Raw genomic sequence first — 16,554 nt, forward strand, 5'->3', positions numbered from 1 at the left:
CATTCTGTTCTAGGTCATGCACCATTACTGGGTTGAAGGTAACTGCCCAACCAAGTGTGATAAGTGCCACAAAACTGTTAAATGTTACCAGGGCCTGACAGGACTGCATTGTGTTTGGTGTCAGATCACAGTGAGTAACAATTGGAAAACAAATCCCAGCATTCACCCACATTGAAGACTGTGTATCTCATGCTCTCTGAAAGTCCTGCCCTAGAAGGGCTTCCTGAGACTCAGTGTAAGCATATAACCATGGAACTTCTTATTTCAGCTTGTTTGCAAAGAGATAGTCTCAGGGTCAGATTTGTCCCCATAGAGTCCAGAATTTTAGAGCTGATGACAATCTAAGAGATGATACCATGGTATGGTTTTTCAACTGTGTTCCATGGACTGCTAGAGGTTCCCAGGAAGGTAATCAGACGCCATGGCTAGGAGTAAGCAATGCGAATAGGATACTGATTGGGTAGAACTTGGCTCTCCCTTTACTCCACAACCCTGTGTAATAAGGGTTTTCTGGTTTGCTTATTGTAAATTTATTTTAGTCATAAAATCTATGGGCTTAAAAGGGTTAGAAAAATGAACAATGAGTTTCAGTGATTTAAGTATATAGTAAAGACTCTAAGACCAAAAAAGTTAAGCAAATTGTCCTTGACCATGTGACTAGATGGAAGTGCAAGTAGGCTGTGTTTTATTTAGGTCTTGATGCATCTAAAAATTCATCTTACCGTTCTTCCCAACATATCGTTGCCTTCCTGTTTCAGTTAAATCATACATTGGGGTATAAGAGAGACTGATGTAAATGCTAGTCTTGATGGTGTTCACAATTAAGTAAGAAGAGATAAATTAGTCTTTTCTGGGACACTTTGGAATTTCACCTGGCTTGAATGATTGTCAAATCTAGCTTGAAAAAATTTTTGGAATGAATGCAGTTGTTAGATGGTACTTTTACAGTTATATGTGTAATTTCTGGAAGTTAATTAGAATCACACATTTTCAATAATAGCTATTTTTGATAATGTAGTACAAAATATTTATGGGGCTGGAGTTTTCCAGCATAGAGTGAGTATTCGTGTTACAGGACTAAAGTTTTTACTTTTGTCAGAATAAAAAAGTAGGAGGCTCTGAATCAGTTAAGCAAATAACTGTCTCCACTGGGTCCCCAAGTGCCCCACCCTCAATCCAGGGATTAAACAATTCTCTTAAATGCTCTCTCTTTCTCTCTGTCTCTCTCACACACACACATGCACACACACACACACACACACGCACACTCACACAGGATGATGAGAAAAACAACTGACTTTCTTTTCAAAAATACAATTAAGTACTTTCTTTTAAATGAACAAATTTTCTGTAATCATTTTCAGCTATTAGTTAAATTATGTTTACATTTGAAATTTTCCCAATTATGAAAGATAACTTTTTTAAAAGTGTTTGGTTTGTATAATAAAATGTCTAACGATGATTCAAATTTTACACACGAAGTACTCAAACATTGAATTCCCAGTTTTAAGAAGATCATAACTACTTCATTTTTAAAACATTCATGTACATTTTTAAAAATCAGGTGTCTTTTTTTTTTGCTAACCGTTTACAAAAATATGTAGGTTTTATTTCAGACCTCGTGGGGGCTTCCTCTTATTTTTTTCATATAGTGAATATTTCACTGGTTATATCTTAACTTTAACATGAGCTGAGATTAGAGAATATTAGAAATAATTTCTTCTTTATATCTCCAATTGTTTTCCTATTCTTCATAAGTTACAAACATATTGTCTTAGGTTTATTATTCATATTTTCTTTTTTATTTCTTAAAAAATCAATATTTTTAAGTGTGTACTCAGTTTGAACACTCTAAAAACATGCATTGCTGCCTTTTCTAATGGAAAAGCTTTCAAAGTTGTTAGAATTTTCTGTACTTGAATCCTCTCATTCTTTCTTTATTTAATCTCCATGAAATCTGTCTTCTACCCTTTCCAGTCATGGGAAACACTGTCCTCAAAGTTACCATTGCTAGTGGTCTCTTATTGGTACACAAAGCATCTTAAAATTCTTCCTTTCCTTGTTTTATATCCCATTTTGTTTTTCTCATTGTTTTCCTTTTTGTTTTAACGGTTCTTCTTATCTGGTACTCCAGAATCCACACCTAGCCCTACCATTCACAAGTTACGCATTTTTCTTTGGTCTTGATCCTGACCCTAGCCTTACAAGAAAAGAGGCACTTTCTTTTACAGGAAAAAAGATATCGCTTTTCCGTAAACTGTACTTTTAAAAATCTAAATATCATATGTCCCAAATCAGATAAGACAATATACCCTTAACATTTTATTCCTACACTAAATACCATTGAATAGCTGAATGTGATTTTGTTTGTCATTATGGCAAAGCACAACATAAACAGCAAATGTCTTAAATCCCCAAGTTCAAAATTATTAATAAATAAATCAATTAATCAATCTGAAATTTCTACTTAGGAAACAAGACTAACCAGGGATCTCTGATGGAGTTAAGGCAGAGTCAGAAAGAAAAAAAAAAAAAAAAAAAAAAAAAGCTGCCCTCTTACTAAGCTCTCTAAAGTCCTGAGACTTTTAGCCATCCTCAGCATCATTTTCTATAAACCATGAGTTCCAGGGGTCTTATGGGTATTAAGTTCATAAAACAAACTTGCGCAAATTTTTAAAAAGCTATCATATATCTGGGAGACTATATCAGTTTCTTAAAAGTCACTTCAGCCTCTGTCCAGTCTGGATTTTAAATTTTAAGCAATTTTAGGTACATATTTACTTAATTATTGATTTTTGTGCCTTGGTTAAACAGGATATATTTACCTCAGCACATTTATGTATTTAGTAGTATTTATAGTTTTCTATTGAGCCATTGCATGAAAATTTCAGCATGAAATTGATCTGCTCTTGACTGATGGGTATCTACTACTACTGCTTGCCTTTAAACAACTGAATGTACTTTCTTTTGCTCTTACACTTTCCAGAAAGTACTATGAATATAACAAAGAGCTAGCAGAAGTTATAGAAGTAATGGAATATGGCACTGCTAGTGCTGGCTTCAGAAAGGCCTATCTGAATGGGTTCCATGAAGAATATATTATAGAGAGAAACAGAAAGAATGAAGCTTGGCTTTCTTTCGGGGTTTGTCCAAAAGCCATTACTTCCTTTTATATATTACTTTTGGAAATGACTTGACTGTTGTAAGTCAGACCAACCAGATTCTTAAGATTGTCTCCTCACTTACTAGTTGTGCCATCTTGGGCCGTTTATGTAACCAGTTTGGACAAATTTCCTAATGTGTCAAATGGAGTTAATGGTACCTAAGTTATTAGATTGTTATGAGGATTAAAGGGGCTAAAAAAATCTCTGTAGATATGTTTAGGACAAGACCTCATACATATTAGTGCTCAGTAAGTAACAATTATATCTGTGGGTATTATGAAATACTATTTGGGTGCATATAACCAACCCCTGGTTTCCAGAGGGCACTCCATGAAGAACTTATGTCATTTCTGTCTCACCTGTAGAAGGATGGATAGTTGCCCAGTCTGCTTCAGAACAGCACCTGCATGCACTCAAAAAAAAACATCCAGAATCCTGTGGTCCTGAATCTCACTAAATCCTAAGCCAAACTGACTGATTTTCATTCCCAAAGAATATTACTACAACTCTCTCATTCTATCAGACCTGGTATTGTCATGCTTCCAGTCATTGGAAAAAAAGTTAGAAGTCAATTTTTTTTTTTTTTTTTTTTTTTTACTTTTGTCTTTTACCTTTATCTCATGTACACAACCTGTCAGTGAGTCTTGTCATTTCCTACTTAAAATATCTCTCTCAGATTTGAGGTTTTGTCTCCACATTCGCAGCCCTAGTGCAAACTCTTAGCACCTCTTGACTAGATTAGAGTCAAAATCTCTTGGATCATCTCCCTAACAGAAGGTACTTTTCCTATAATGCAGGCTGCATACCACCTCCAGAAAGATCTTCTGAAAATACTGGTTTGTTATATGCCTTCTTTAGCAATCTATAATAGTTCTGTGATAATAAATGCAGCCCTCAACATCCCTTGCCTCAACTTGTTTTTTAGTAGAAATCAGAACCAAACCTAAACATAACTGTATATAATATTCCTCTTCTACACACACCCTCTGCCATAGCTGTGTATTTCTGTTGACAGTCCCTTGAGGAGGTCATGTTTCCCTCATGCCTACTATTTTGTTCATCCCCTTCCCTTGAATGCACGTATCTTAAATTCTCATCATACCTTAAGAACCAAGTTAGGTTACTTGTCTTCCTTGAAATTTTTCTTGACACTAATATATCTTGATTCGGAATAGTTTCTGTACTTATATTCCACATCCAAAGGAAAAACTCAAATGCTCTCCATTGGTTTCACACTGCAGGGTAACATTGTTTGCAATGTTAACTATAGTCCGCTCCTGTTGCTTGTCCATATCACACATTTTTTCCTAATCACCTGAAGTTCTTGACAAAGTATTGAGTATAGAGAAGTCTTCAGTAAGATCACTTTAATCTCTGATATGCTATTCTTACAGTAGAATATTAAATTTCAAACATACGTCCTATTTAAGTTTTGTTTTATAATATCATCCTGTAATACTCAAATCTCCATCAGATATGCAAGTAAGCTTAAACAAACACTTAAGAATCCATTTTCACACTCATATTTCAGTTCATACTTGTGGCTTCTTGATGTACTTTTTGGCCATCTTGTAGGCATAAAATTAGGCTCTTAGAATGAAATTTTCTGTTCATTTGTAAATCTAGCCACTTCAAAATTAAAAATACGAAAAGCTTAAGAAAGGTCAATGGAAAACTGCCTTCTGATATTTAGGCAACCAGTCTCTGTGTTTTATATTTCAATTCTCTGTGACAGGCAAAATATTCGCCTCAGTTTTCTTTTCTGTCTTGATTACTAACATCCTTAATATCCCACTGCTTATACCTGTTCATTTCTTCTGAAAGTGTGTTTTCTTGACCTTCTTTGTAGAACATGTTGTGAATCATTGCTGGTCAAGGTAAGCTGTCACTGGTCGGGCAGGACTCACCATGTTGGGAAGTCAAGACATTTTATTTAGGCTTGAAAAAAGAACATCTATTTCATAGAAATGATTTACTAACTTTTGCTATGATCTAGAGATAGTATTATTTATTAAGATACTAAATTCCTAGCAGTAATATTTAAAAGTTTCCAATGCCATGGAAACATTTCTGCTTCAGTAAATGCCAGTCTTAGGAAGTACCCCAAAACTGCAAAATATTAGGGGCCAGTGTAACAGGTAAACCAATAAATATGTGCCTCCAAATCAGACCTTCAAATTTTTCTTTAGAAGAATAGTTTATTTCTCTTCTTATTTTCCTCTAAATTCCTATGAACACTTATTTTCTATTTTTCCTCCTTTTGGCTTCTTAGATTTCATTTTCTTCTCTGACCAGCACAGCCACTCTTTCCTCAACTCCACCCATAACTATATGCTGGCACACATGCACACAGACATCCGCACACTTTCTTTTTCTTTTTATCTTGAGACAGCTTTTTCTAATAAACATAGATCTGGCTCTAAATTAGGTGCTACTGGAAGTTGTCATAAACTCTGAAATTATTTCCAAGTGTTTAATTCACTTCCAGGAAAAGCTGGTTTCTATTATATGACTTTGCTACATATGGCACTGAATCTCTTAACATGAATGGGAATTTCTGGCTGTATATTTAAAAATGAGCTAAGGATTTCTGTGCCTTAGCTTGAAAAAAATACAAAGATAACTGAACAATTTTTTTTAATTTTAATTAGTAAAAAATCCCTTTTCTCTGGTGCGCTATAGGTTATTTTACTCAAGAGACAGCATCTTCAATGCTTTAGTTTATTTCTATTCTTGATGAGAATCTCTGTGTTTAGGATTTTGCTGATTTGGGATACAGGTTATCTTTAAAACAATTGTCAGTCTTCAGCATCTTATTTACACTGAGAAGGACTCAGCTGTGTCTTTTACTTATATTCTTGTCCATGAAATATGGTAACAAGTTTAAGCAACTTTTTATTGTTGATGATATTTACTTATTTTTTTATTTTTAATTTTTGTGGTTACTTAGTAGGTATATACATTTATGAGGCACATGAGATGTTCTGATACAGGAATGCAATGTGAAATAAGCACATCATGGAGAACGGGGTATCCATCCTTTCAAGCATTTATCCTTTGAGTTACAAACAATCCAATTATCCTCTTTAAGTTGTTTTAAAATATGCAACTAAATTATTACGTCACCCTGTTATGCTATCAAATAGTAGGTTTTATTCATTCTTTCAAACTATAAAAAGCTTTTTATTGAAGGAAAATGTACATACAGAAAAGCATTTATATCCAAAGGGCAGAGCTCGATGAATTTTCCCCAAATGAATATTCTATAAGCAGTACCTGATCAGGAAACAAAATATTATCAGTATCTTAAAGAAAAAAAAATTGTAGCTTTTGAATTCTATTGTATAATTTTTGTTGATTTTTGCTTTTTAAAATAGACTTTATGATTTACAGCAATTTTAAGTTCACAGCAAAAATGATGTTTGCTTTTACACTTTATAGGTAGTCCTGAAAACGATATGCATTTTTCATACTGGCTTTCACATTGTATATTTTTTCCTCAAGTGTATTTCCAAGAAATATGATGCATAAACTAAACCTGTCATACTACTTTGACTCACAACTTGTAAAATGATCCGTACTTCTACCGTGATGCCCTCAGTTTTAACACTCTTTGCTACAAACAACATCATAATGTTGATGACTATGCAAATATATTTATTAGCTGCCAGATTCTAGTCTTAATACAAGCATAAGGTATTCCTGCATATTAGCAAGTATAGTCTTCTTGGTTAGGAGAATTTTCTTACATTGTGTGACTCTGTTTAACAGATGATAATATGGTTACTAAACTTATAGATCCTACTATATCTGGGGCAGTGCCTTATGACTGCCTAGACAAAACTCAGGGATCTGGACCACAGTGGCAATCAAACTGGGAAATCCCATACTAGCTTTATTTGACTCTGCAAAGGCCAGAATTTCATGGGATCGATTGTCAGTACCTATGCTCGGAAACTCCCAAACCCTGATATACAGAGTTGTCCCTTCACACACACTCTGGTGAGCTCATCTATTGCATGATTCTATCTGAGTCTTTGATTCTTTCCTTCCATCTGGGAAACTACTCTAAATGCCCCCAAATTATCATTAAATTAATTTTATTTTTGCCATCCTTTCTTACATCAGTAACCCTCAAATAACTATAGAGAGAGCTTAGTCGTCCCTTACCATATCAGTTGCAAATTGTTGGAAACACATGGATGGAGGCGTGGAGGAGGCTGAGGCCTCTGACTGTGCATCTGTAGTCAGTGTTGGCATGAGACTCAGTATGTCCTGCCCCTGTGGCCTTCAGAGTCACATGTTTGGCTTTACACTGTAATCAAGAGTAATATTTCAACACTTTCTTGCTGTAAACACAAATAGATTTTTAACTTGGATCTGTTTTTTGTAAGGTTCTTAGAGTCTGTTTTCTCAGTTTTAAGAAAGTTGCTCAAGATTAAAGAGTAAAAGCTCTTCCTCTGTGACATCCATAGTGCAGCAGAGTCTTAAGATCCATAGTCTTTGTTTGGTTTTAGTGCAGTTTTCATAGTACTGGGTTTATTAGTTTCCTAGGGCTGCTGTAACAAAATGCCATGAAATAGGTGCCTAAAACAACAAGAATGTATTCACTCATAGCTCTGGAGGCTAGAATTCCAAATGTCAGCAGGTTATCCTCCCTCTGAAGGCTTTCTGGAAGAATCTTTTTCTGCTTCTTCCTAGCTTTTGGTGGTTTCCAGCAATCCTTGGAATTCTTTGTCTTATAGTGCATCACTCAGATCTTGACCTGTGTTATCAGATGGCCTTCTCCTTTCTGTGCCATTGTCTCTCTTTCCAGATTCTCCTCTTCTTATAAGGACACCAGTCGTTGGATTAGGGTCCAGCTAAACCAACATATTAATTTAAATACATCTAGAAAGACTCTATTTCCAATTAAGTTCACATTCAAAGGTCCCAGAAATTAGGACTTCAACATATCCTTTGGGGGGAATTGATCTATCCCAACACTTGATAATCTATTAACTCTAAATCCAGACATCCATGGCCATGGCATACTCTAAGAAAGTTAATTACTAAGTCCAATATATTAATAATACATTTTAAATCAGTCACTAATTTTATTTTGAGGAAACTATGCATTTTAACTTGCTCTTAGTATCTGTTTATTTAGTTCTATTGTGCATTTAACTGCTTCTTTATCTTCAATACTTTTTAACTCTTGACAAAGACCAGTAGTGCCTAATATAATTAAATCACTTTTTTATAGAGAAGTTTATATGCCCCTGAGAAGCAGAGCTGCTAATTATGGATGAACGTGTTAAGATACTTTTATTTCATGTAATGTAACCTAATGTGCATTAATTATAGTACAAGTCACCTTCACTCCAATGCAGGGAGCTAGCATGACAACAGTTTTAGAATCTAGGATGGCAGAAATACCTCTTTGATACTGTTCTATTACTAAAAATAAATCAACACTCATTAGACTCCTATGCTTAGTTGATAATTAACTACTCACAAAGCTATGTATGTTGTGGAAATTAATGCAGCCAAGGCTTAAATGGGGTAGCTTTTGATTCAAAATGAAAAAATAATGTGGCTCTTTTTTGTTTTGAACATGACATGTTATCTTATTGAAATGTATTTTTTTTCTAAAATATTAATAGTTCATATCAAATTGATGCATAGTACAGAAGGGAGAAATCTCTAGATGCCTTCAAGCAAGTATGATTTTACCAAATCTGTGTAATTCTTTAAAAAACTAACACTTCAGTTTTAAAACATCACTGTTTAAAACACCATGTTATAACACCTTCATGTAAACTTATGACCACGTTAATAAAAATATTAGTTTTGGATCATACATATCAAAAAATAAATAGGACATTGTATGATTATATACTAACTTAATGTTGAGCTGATAAATACAATATACAGATAAAGTTTTATAATCATAATCATCTTCTTTTATTTATATCCTGCTCCTACTGAGATGAATCTCTGGTTACATTTACATATTGAATTACAAAGTTAAAACTAATGATGGGATCAATTATGCCCCATACTGAGCTGTGCACTTTGGAATGACTTTGAGAAAACAGGAGGGTCAAAAAAAAAAAAAAAAAAAAAAGCATACACAGGCACAGTGGTTTCAAGATTATGCTAACAGATAAGCAAAGGCAGAACTGTAATGGACAATAATTTGTGTTTGTCAAAGAAATTAGGCTTCTTTGGTGCAAAACCTAAAGTACATTTTTAATATAAACATTTCTGAGAATTACAAAATGTATAGAATGGGTCACAGAAGCTGCTGAATGGTTTATTTAGGGTACATATATAAGGACAAATGTATTATGAATTATTGTATGACTGTTTATTTGTTCTTATAATTTCTTTATTGTACTTTTAATGTGTTTGCTGTATCTCGATTAAAATATAGTTTCCCCCATGTTAGACGTTGTCATGTAGAATTTGACACTATCCCCCTTTCTCTTTTTCTAGCTGCATAATAAATGTGCTTCTCATCTAAAACCTGAATGTGACTGTGGACCTTTGAAGGACCATATTTTACCACCCACAACAATCTGTCCAGTGGTACTGGTGAGTTTTTCCTTATCATTCTGCTATAACTCAGGATTGCTGTGACTAATCAGTATCGTATACCATTAAAAGCTTCTATAGATAATTTTTCATCAATCAAGGTAGAAGTATATAGATCTAAAATACATCATTCCTCTGGAACAGAACACCTTTGCCCAATATATTTCCTTTTTCCTTCATGTCACAGTACGCTTTTTAGAACGGTACGCTTGAACTGAAGCTTATTCGGGTTTTATCACTTAGTCATGCTGTACTTACCAGGAATTGTAAAGGCAGAACACTTCAACATTTTATATATTTTATAGATCTAGCTTCCCAGAATAATGAAATTATTCTTATGGGCAATTTTGCTGGAGATGCACATTGTATGTCTGCAACGTTGAGGGCTCTCATCTAGTCTACCTAAAGTGATGATACAACCATGAAGAAAGTTATGCACTGCTATTGCTGTTTTTTAAAAAAAATTTGTATTGAACAATAAATTTAACTACCTGCAAAATAATTACTTAATTACTTAATTCAATAAATATAGAAGTGAAAATGCATGAGTAAAGTAACTCTGAAGAAAATGAACCTTGGTAGAAAGAGAAGCAGATACTCAAACAATATTCATATTCAAAATCCAAATTGCCTCGAAAGTTAAGCAGTTATTTTAAAAAACAAACTATTTTATATCCATGATGCACTTCTCATTTTGAAAAAACAACATGGAAGTTAAATGGCTGGAACTTCCATTTGATATAATAAAATTATAACAACTAAGAAATGTTAGAAAAATACTTTTCTTTTTTTTTTTTTTTTTTTTTTTTTTTTGAGATGGAGTCTCGCTCTGTCGCCCGGGCTGGAGTGCAGTGGCCAGATCTCGGCTCACTGCAAGCTCCGCCTCCCGGGTTCACGCCATTCTCCTGCCTCAGCCTCCCGTGTAGCTGGGACTACAGGCGCCCGCCACTTCGCCCGGCTAGTTTTTTGTATTTTTTAGTAGAGACGGGGTTTCACCGTGTTAGCCAGGATGATCTTGATCTCCTGACCTCGTGATCCACCCGTCTCGGCCTCCCAAAGTGCTGGGATTACAGGCTTGAGCCACCGCGCCCGGCCGAAAAATACTTTTCTAAAGGTCAACCTAGAAATTAATCATATTACTCATTTTGTACCACTTGTGATTCATTTTGTAATTATCTGTAAAATACTGGTTGTATTTTAAATGCCTTTATTTAAAAAAATTATTAAAAACTCTTCATTTTCTCAAACTACAAAAATAAAGGAAAAGAAAATACCTCAGTATTGCTGAGTATAGCAATAACTAATTCTAAAATTCCTTTCTTCATGTAAGGTTTATTAGACATCCTATGGTAAATAAGATTAATTAAATATAATGAGAGGCATATATAAATACTTTACATTTTAGGTTAATTTAGTGTTGTTTTTATTCATTTAAGTATTGTCTTGAAGACTTCTAGAATTTTTGTATTATTTATATTCTTATTTTAAAATACAGCAATTTTATTGGTTTAGATGCATTTTTGATCTCAGATGTTAACTCTAAGATGAGATCTGCGATTCTTTCCTACTATCCATCTGCCTGTGCAAAAAGACCCCCCTCAGTTCATTGAGTCTGGGGACTGCCTCCTTGACCCGCTTATGTCAACCCCTAGTTATATAAATTCAAACATAAGGTGTGTTCTTTTTGTTATGCTATCATTTCTTTGTTTGAGAGAATCAAATGTAAAGAGCATGTGTATGTGAATTTTCTTGTCTTTGAACAATCTTGCAAAACCTTTCATTGCTACTTTTAGACATTTTTATTCTGAAGATTTATCTCCAATGATTAAATATCCCCATAGTTTTAATACTGATTTGTATCTCACCATTTGCTGTTTACCATTTTTGTGGTACTATCTACTCTGAAGTGTGTGATGACTATTGAGCATTCATCCTTCCAAGGTGTCTACCTTTCATTGACTTCCATTATACCTCACTCCTCGTCCTTTCTCTGTTTCTCTGGATACTTGTTTCCAGTACCTTTCCTGGGTTCACAATGTCGACATGCCCATGTTGGTGCCTTCCTAGATTCTACCCTCCTATGTCATGGCGTTCCTCTCTTATTATTCTTCTCAATGAGATCTTGTTTATTCAGTTGGTTGTATTACCATGTTAATTTATATTCAGCTCATCCTCCTAAATTCCAAACCTAGAACTGCCACTTGCAGGACCCATATTATTTTAGGTGCAATATTCCCAATATATTATTATTACTGAAATAATTTTACCTCTTTTGATTGAACATGTATACTATCCCAGGGACTATGCTAAAATATTATTTAATTTTTCAGTAAATATTCATTGCATGCCTAGTATGTGCCAAACAGTATTATAGGTAGGAAAGAAAACATTAAAAGCAAAGGTAAATCTTTGCTTTTATGGAGGTTACATTCCAGCAGGGGTAATGTAGACAATAAACAATAAAAATAAATAAATAAATTATTTAGTACCTGGTTGTACTAAAATATATAAATAGAGTAGAATGTTGATTCCTGAAGATATGAAGAGGGGAGGACGGGGGAGATGTTGGTCAAAGAGTGCAAAATTGCAGTTATGTAAGATGAATAAGTGTAGAAATCCAACGTACAGTATGATGACTATAGCTAATATTGTATAACATGGCTGGGCACGGTGGATCGCCCCTGTAATCCCTGCATTTTGGGAGATCGAGGTGGGTGGATCACTTGAGGTCAGGAGTTCAAAGCCAGCCTGGCCAACATGACAAAACCCCATCTCTACTAAAACTACAAAAAACAATCAGCCGTGCGTGGTGGCAGGTGCCTGTAATCCCAGCTACTGAGGAGGCTGAGGCAGGCGAATCTCTTGAACCCAGGAGGTGGAGGTTGCAGTGAGCCAATATTGCACCACAGCACTCCAGTCTGAGTGACAGAGTGAGACTCTGTCTCAAAAAAAAGTGTATATATCTATATCTATATATGTATATATAACTATATATATATGAGGTAACTATATGAGGAGATGGGTATGTTAATTTGCTTGACTATAATAGTCATTTCACTATGAATATTTACACTATTGAAAACAAAATAACAACAAATTTGTTTATAGATCAAATTGGCATTTATTCATGAATTAGACAGCCACCGTTCTACAGAGTAGAATGAGAGCTCCCACTAGACCTACAACAGTGGGTTTTGTAAGGTGGGAACAAGAAACACAACAATACAAAACAAAAGCTGATTGTTTAACATCATGTTATTTCAGGTTACTCTTTGGGTAAAGAGTTAAAGCAGAGGTTACATCCTTATTATACCAAGTCAAGTAGACTTGAATTTCACATTTTCAGAAACAACTGATGTGTTTGGGGATCAGTTTGCTTCCTTAAAATTTCAGCTTGATTATGTGACACTTTAGTACAAGTTGTTTGTACTAAAGTTTAGTTTACATTTTGGTTTGGTCTGGTCTGTTGGGACCTCCTGTAGGAGCTCAGTCCAAAACAATGGCCTTTGATAATTTTTATTTAACAATATCAAAACATTAATTGTACAGTAGTCATATGCCTTAAATACATACAATAAATAAGTACTGGTTTTGTTTAAATTGTTAAGGGAAAAATTAAAGCAGAGAAAGAAGAAATGTTGGTTTGCAGTGATAAAATAGGCAGTCAAGGTATTCACTGACGAAATACTTGAGTAGAGTTGAGTGATTTGAGGGAGTCACCCCTGTAGCTATCTGGGGACATAACTTCACTGACAGATTCTGAGGCAGTAGACACTTGACAGATCTCAAAGGCATTAGGGGGTTTAGTGACTAACCCTGAGTGTATAGGAGGAAAAATAGGAGTTCAAAGTTATCATAAGATTTTTATATTGAGTGGGACAATTTAGGCCATTGTAAAATCTTTAGCCTATACTCTGAATAAAATAGGAAGCCATTAGAGGACTCTGACCAGAACCAGAACTTATCTGACTTATATTTTAAAAGGAACAGTCTGTGCTGTGTTGAAGGGGCAACAATGGCAAAAAGATATAACACTTCTGTTTTCCCAAAGAAATAGAAAGCTGGGTCATTAGCTACAGTGAGAATGGTGCAAGATGTATAAGAAGCCTGTGGGAACAAAATGGATCAAAGAAACAGTGTGATTTTCAAGGAGAAAAGAGCAGCTACCTCTGGTTAGTAATCATCCATTTAGTATACAATTCCAGTCAGCTTGGATGAGTATATGTCTCTACTCATATTCATTCATATTTATCTAGTTACATTCCAGCTTTATGAATGGAATAGGCATAGCCTAGTCTTCATGTGACCGTGTCTTTTGGCAAATGTGATATACAGAGAGGGCAGCCAGAGTTGAGAATATATGCAAAGGAGTAATTGTAAGGCTTAACCATGGAATTTAAGCTGGAAATAAGGGAAGTAAGGACATTAAATGTAAGGTACAGTAATAGATTTTAGGAATAGTACATTGTAAATTACAGTGAAGTCAAAGGTTGTTGGAATCAAGGATAATGGTGTCAGGTTGAGAGTGAGTGAGGTAGGAATTGAGATTATGAAGTAGTATATAAGTAACACAATATGTGAATTCATTTTGTTTTCACAGTGACAACAGAAGATAAACATTATAATTGTTTCCATTTTACATATGAGGAAACTGAGAAACAAAGAGGTTAAGTAAATTTCCCAGTGTCCCATGAGTAGTACTTGGCAATTTAGAAGTGGAGCCCGAGTGGTTATCACTCCAGAGCTGTGCTCCGAGATTTTCATCGCCACCCTTTCTCCAAATCCTAATAGAGAGATTTTATCTGTCATATCTCAGCTACTGGACCCTTCACACCCCACCTTTCCCAAACTAGAAACCTAAGCAGCATTTTTGATTTCTCATCTGGAATATCAGATTACTCAATTCTATTTTAATGTTCTTAATCCTGCCTCTTTACTTCAGCCCAACTGTGACTGTCTCGTATACCAGCCTTACAAATTTTCTTTTAGGATTGTCCCAGTAGCATCCTTGTGAACTAACTCGTTTCTGTACACCCCAACCTGATTCCTGGGTCAACTTTCAAAGAATGCAAATATCATAAGTCTCAGTCATAAAATATTTTTGATGATTCCCTATTTGAATCCCAAATGCTCTAAAATGGTAAACAAGACTCTTTAACTGGATTAACCTACTCATTCTCTCCTACAGTACTTTATCCACTGGAAATCAAGGATAATTGAACTGCTCGTAATTCTTTAAGTACACCTGTTCTCTCAAGCCTTTGGGGTCTCGTATGTGTTAATAAATCAATCTAAATCACTTCGCTTTTAAATTTTGCCCACCTCGCTAAGTAAGAATTAAAAGGTTACTTTCTTGTCATGGAATAAAAATATTGACAATTGTACACATTAACTATTTAAATGATCATACTTCAAACAAAGTAATGAAACTGTTCTGCCCACAAAATTGCTTAATCTGCTCCAGCTGATAGGCTCTGAGCCTTTTCAGTCTGTGAACCTTCAGTAACTTTCCAGGAATAATTTCACACTTCATGACCTGTAGCCCTTCATTTAAAGCAAATCATTAGTCCTGACATATATCATGTTGTTTTGTTTTTTATTTTTTAATACCAGTTTCCTCTTTAAGACATTGTATGCCACAGTTTCTTGTGCTAATCTTCTGTAAGAGGAGCAGGTGAGGTTCAGACTCAGTTAATACAAAGTGAATATTGATATTATCTCTATCATATTATAGAAAATATTAAAGAACTTAAGATGCCTATTTTATTTTTTTCCTTAGTTTTTAACTCTGTAGTTAGGAACTGGTTATTGAATGACCTCTATAAATACAGCGTGGGTCCTTAATTTCTGGTTGAAGCTCACATAGCCTTGTAACTTAATGACATATCACAAGGTCAAGATCCATAGCCAATGTCTTCTTATATTTTTGAACACCTTCTCCAGCGTCATTAAAAAAAAAAAAAAAAAAAAAAATTGTACCATCCTTCTCAGCCTTTCCACCCCTCCCCAATAGTTGTTTTAAGCTGTAGGTTAATGATTCAGTAGATATATGCTCACCATTTCCAGAGGTTAGCAAGGTAAGCATCTCCTCTGCACTGATAAAATGCTTTTTATAAGCATGCACTACAAATGGCTTCCACAAATAATTGGCCTTGATAATGGCTATTGCTATAAAAATGAGTTAAAATCAAGTAGTCTGAAATTAAAATCATTATCAGATTTTTTTTCATTCAAATAAAAATTAAACAATGATTCCCTACATCATATATAATTAGTTTTCTGAGGTTGTAATTGGCATCCCGTATCTTTTGAGAGTACTATCAAAAACCTGTATTACTGAAAATTTATTTAATGCGGGATTTAGTCAAGATTTTTCCATGACTGTGTTTAGGTACTTAGAATGCTTTAAAAAAAAAAAAAATGTTCTGGTAACAATTATAGCTATAGTTCATTTACTGCCATATTGAAGACAGATCAGAAACTGTTTACAAAGATAGATTTCCTTAAATCCTCCCCTTACTGTACTTCCAAACAAATGTAGGATGAATCCCAACTCATCGAGACTCATAAGCTGCTTAATTTCTATAAAAGGCCATTAACCCTTCCCAGTTGATTGTCGAAACAGATGTTCTGCCTTTAATAGAATATATTTAAAACCTGCATTCTTGGTTCTTGCTACAGATAACACACTGAAATCTTAGCTGTCCAATCCAAAACAAAGTGACATTGCAAATAAATTTTAATAATCTCATATGGAATATGGCCTAATGAGGCCATATGCAAGCCACTCACTCTTCTATGTTCTAATTTA

The 16,554-nt window shown here is 34.5% G+C and overlaps 1 protein-coding gene across 10 annotated transcripts in view; it reads left to right on the forward strand.

Moving 5' to 3' along the window:
* DGKB (diacylglycerol kinase beta) overlaps positions 1-16,554 on the forward strand; it is an 833,256-nt gene that overhangs the window by 307,698 nt on the left and 509,004 nt on the right. For all 10 annotated transcript variants that reach the window (XM_073009083.1, XM_073009084.1, XM_007981994.3 and 7 more), the window contains 2 exons: positions 14-130; positions 9,645-9,743. In XM_073009083.1, coding sequence (XP_072865184.1) covers positions 14-130; positions 9,645-9,743 — 216 coding nt within the window. The remainder of the gene's footprint in view (positions 1-13; positions 131-9,644; positions 9,744-16,554) is intronic.

The sequence above is a fragment of the Chlorocebus sabaeus genome, chromosome 21, assembly GCF_047675955.1.
Source record: "Chlorocebus sabaeus isolate Y175 chromosome 21, mChlSab1.0.hap1, whole genome shotgun sequence".
In the NCBI taxonomy this organism is placed as follows: domain Eukaryota; kingdom Metazoa; phylum Chordata; class Mammalia; order Primates; family Cercopithecidae; genus Chlorocebus; species Chlorocebus sabaeus.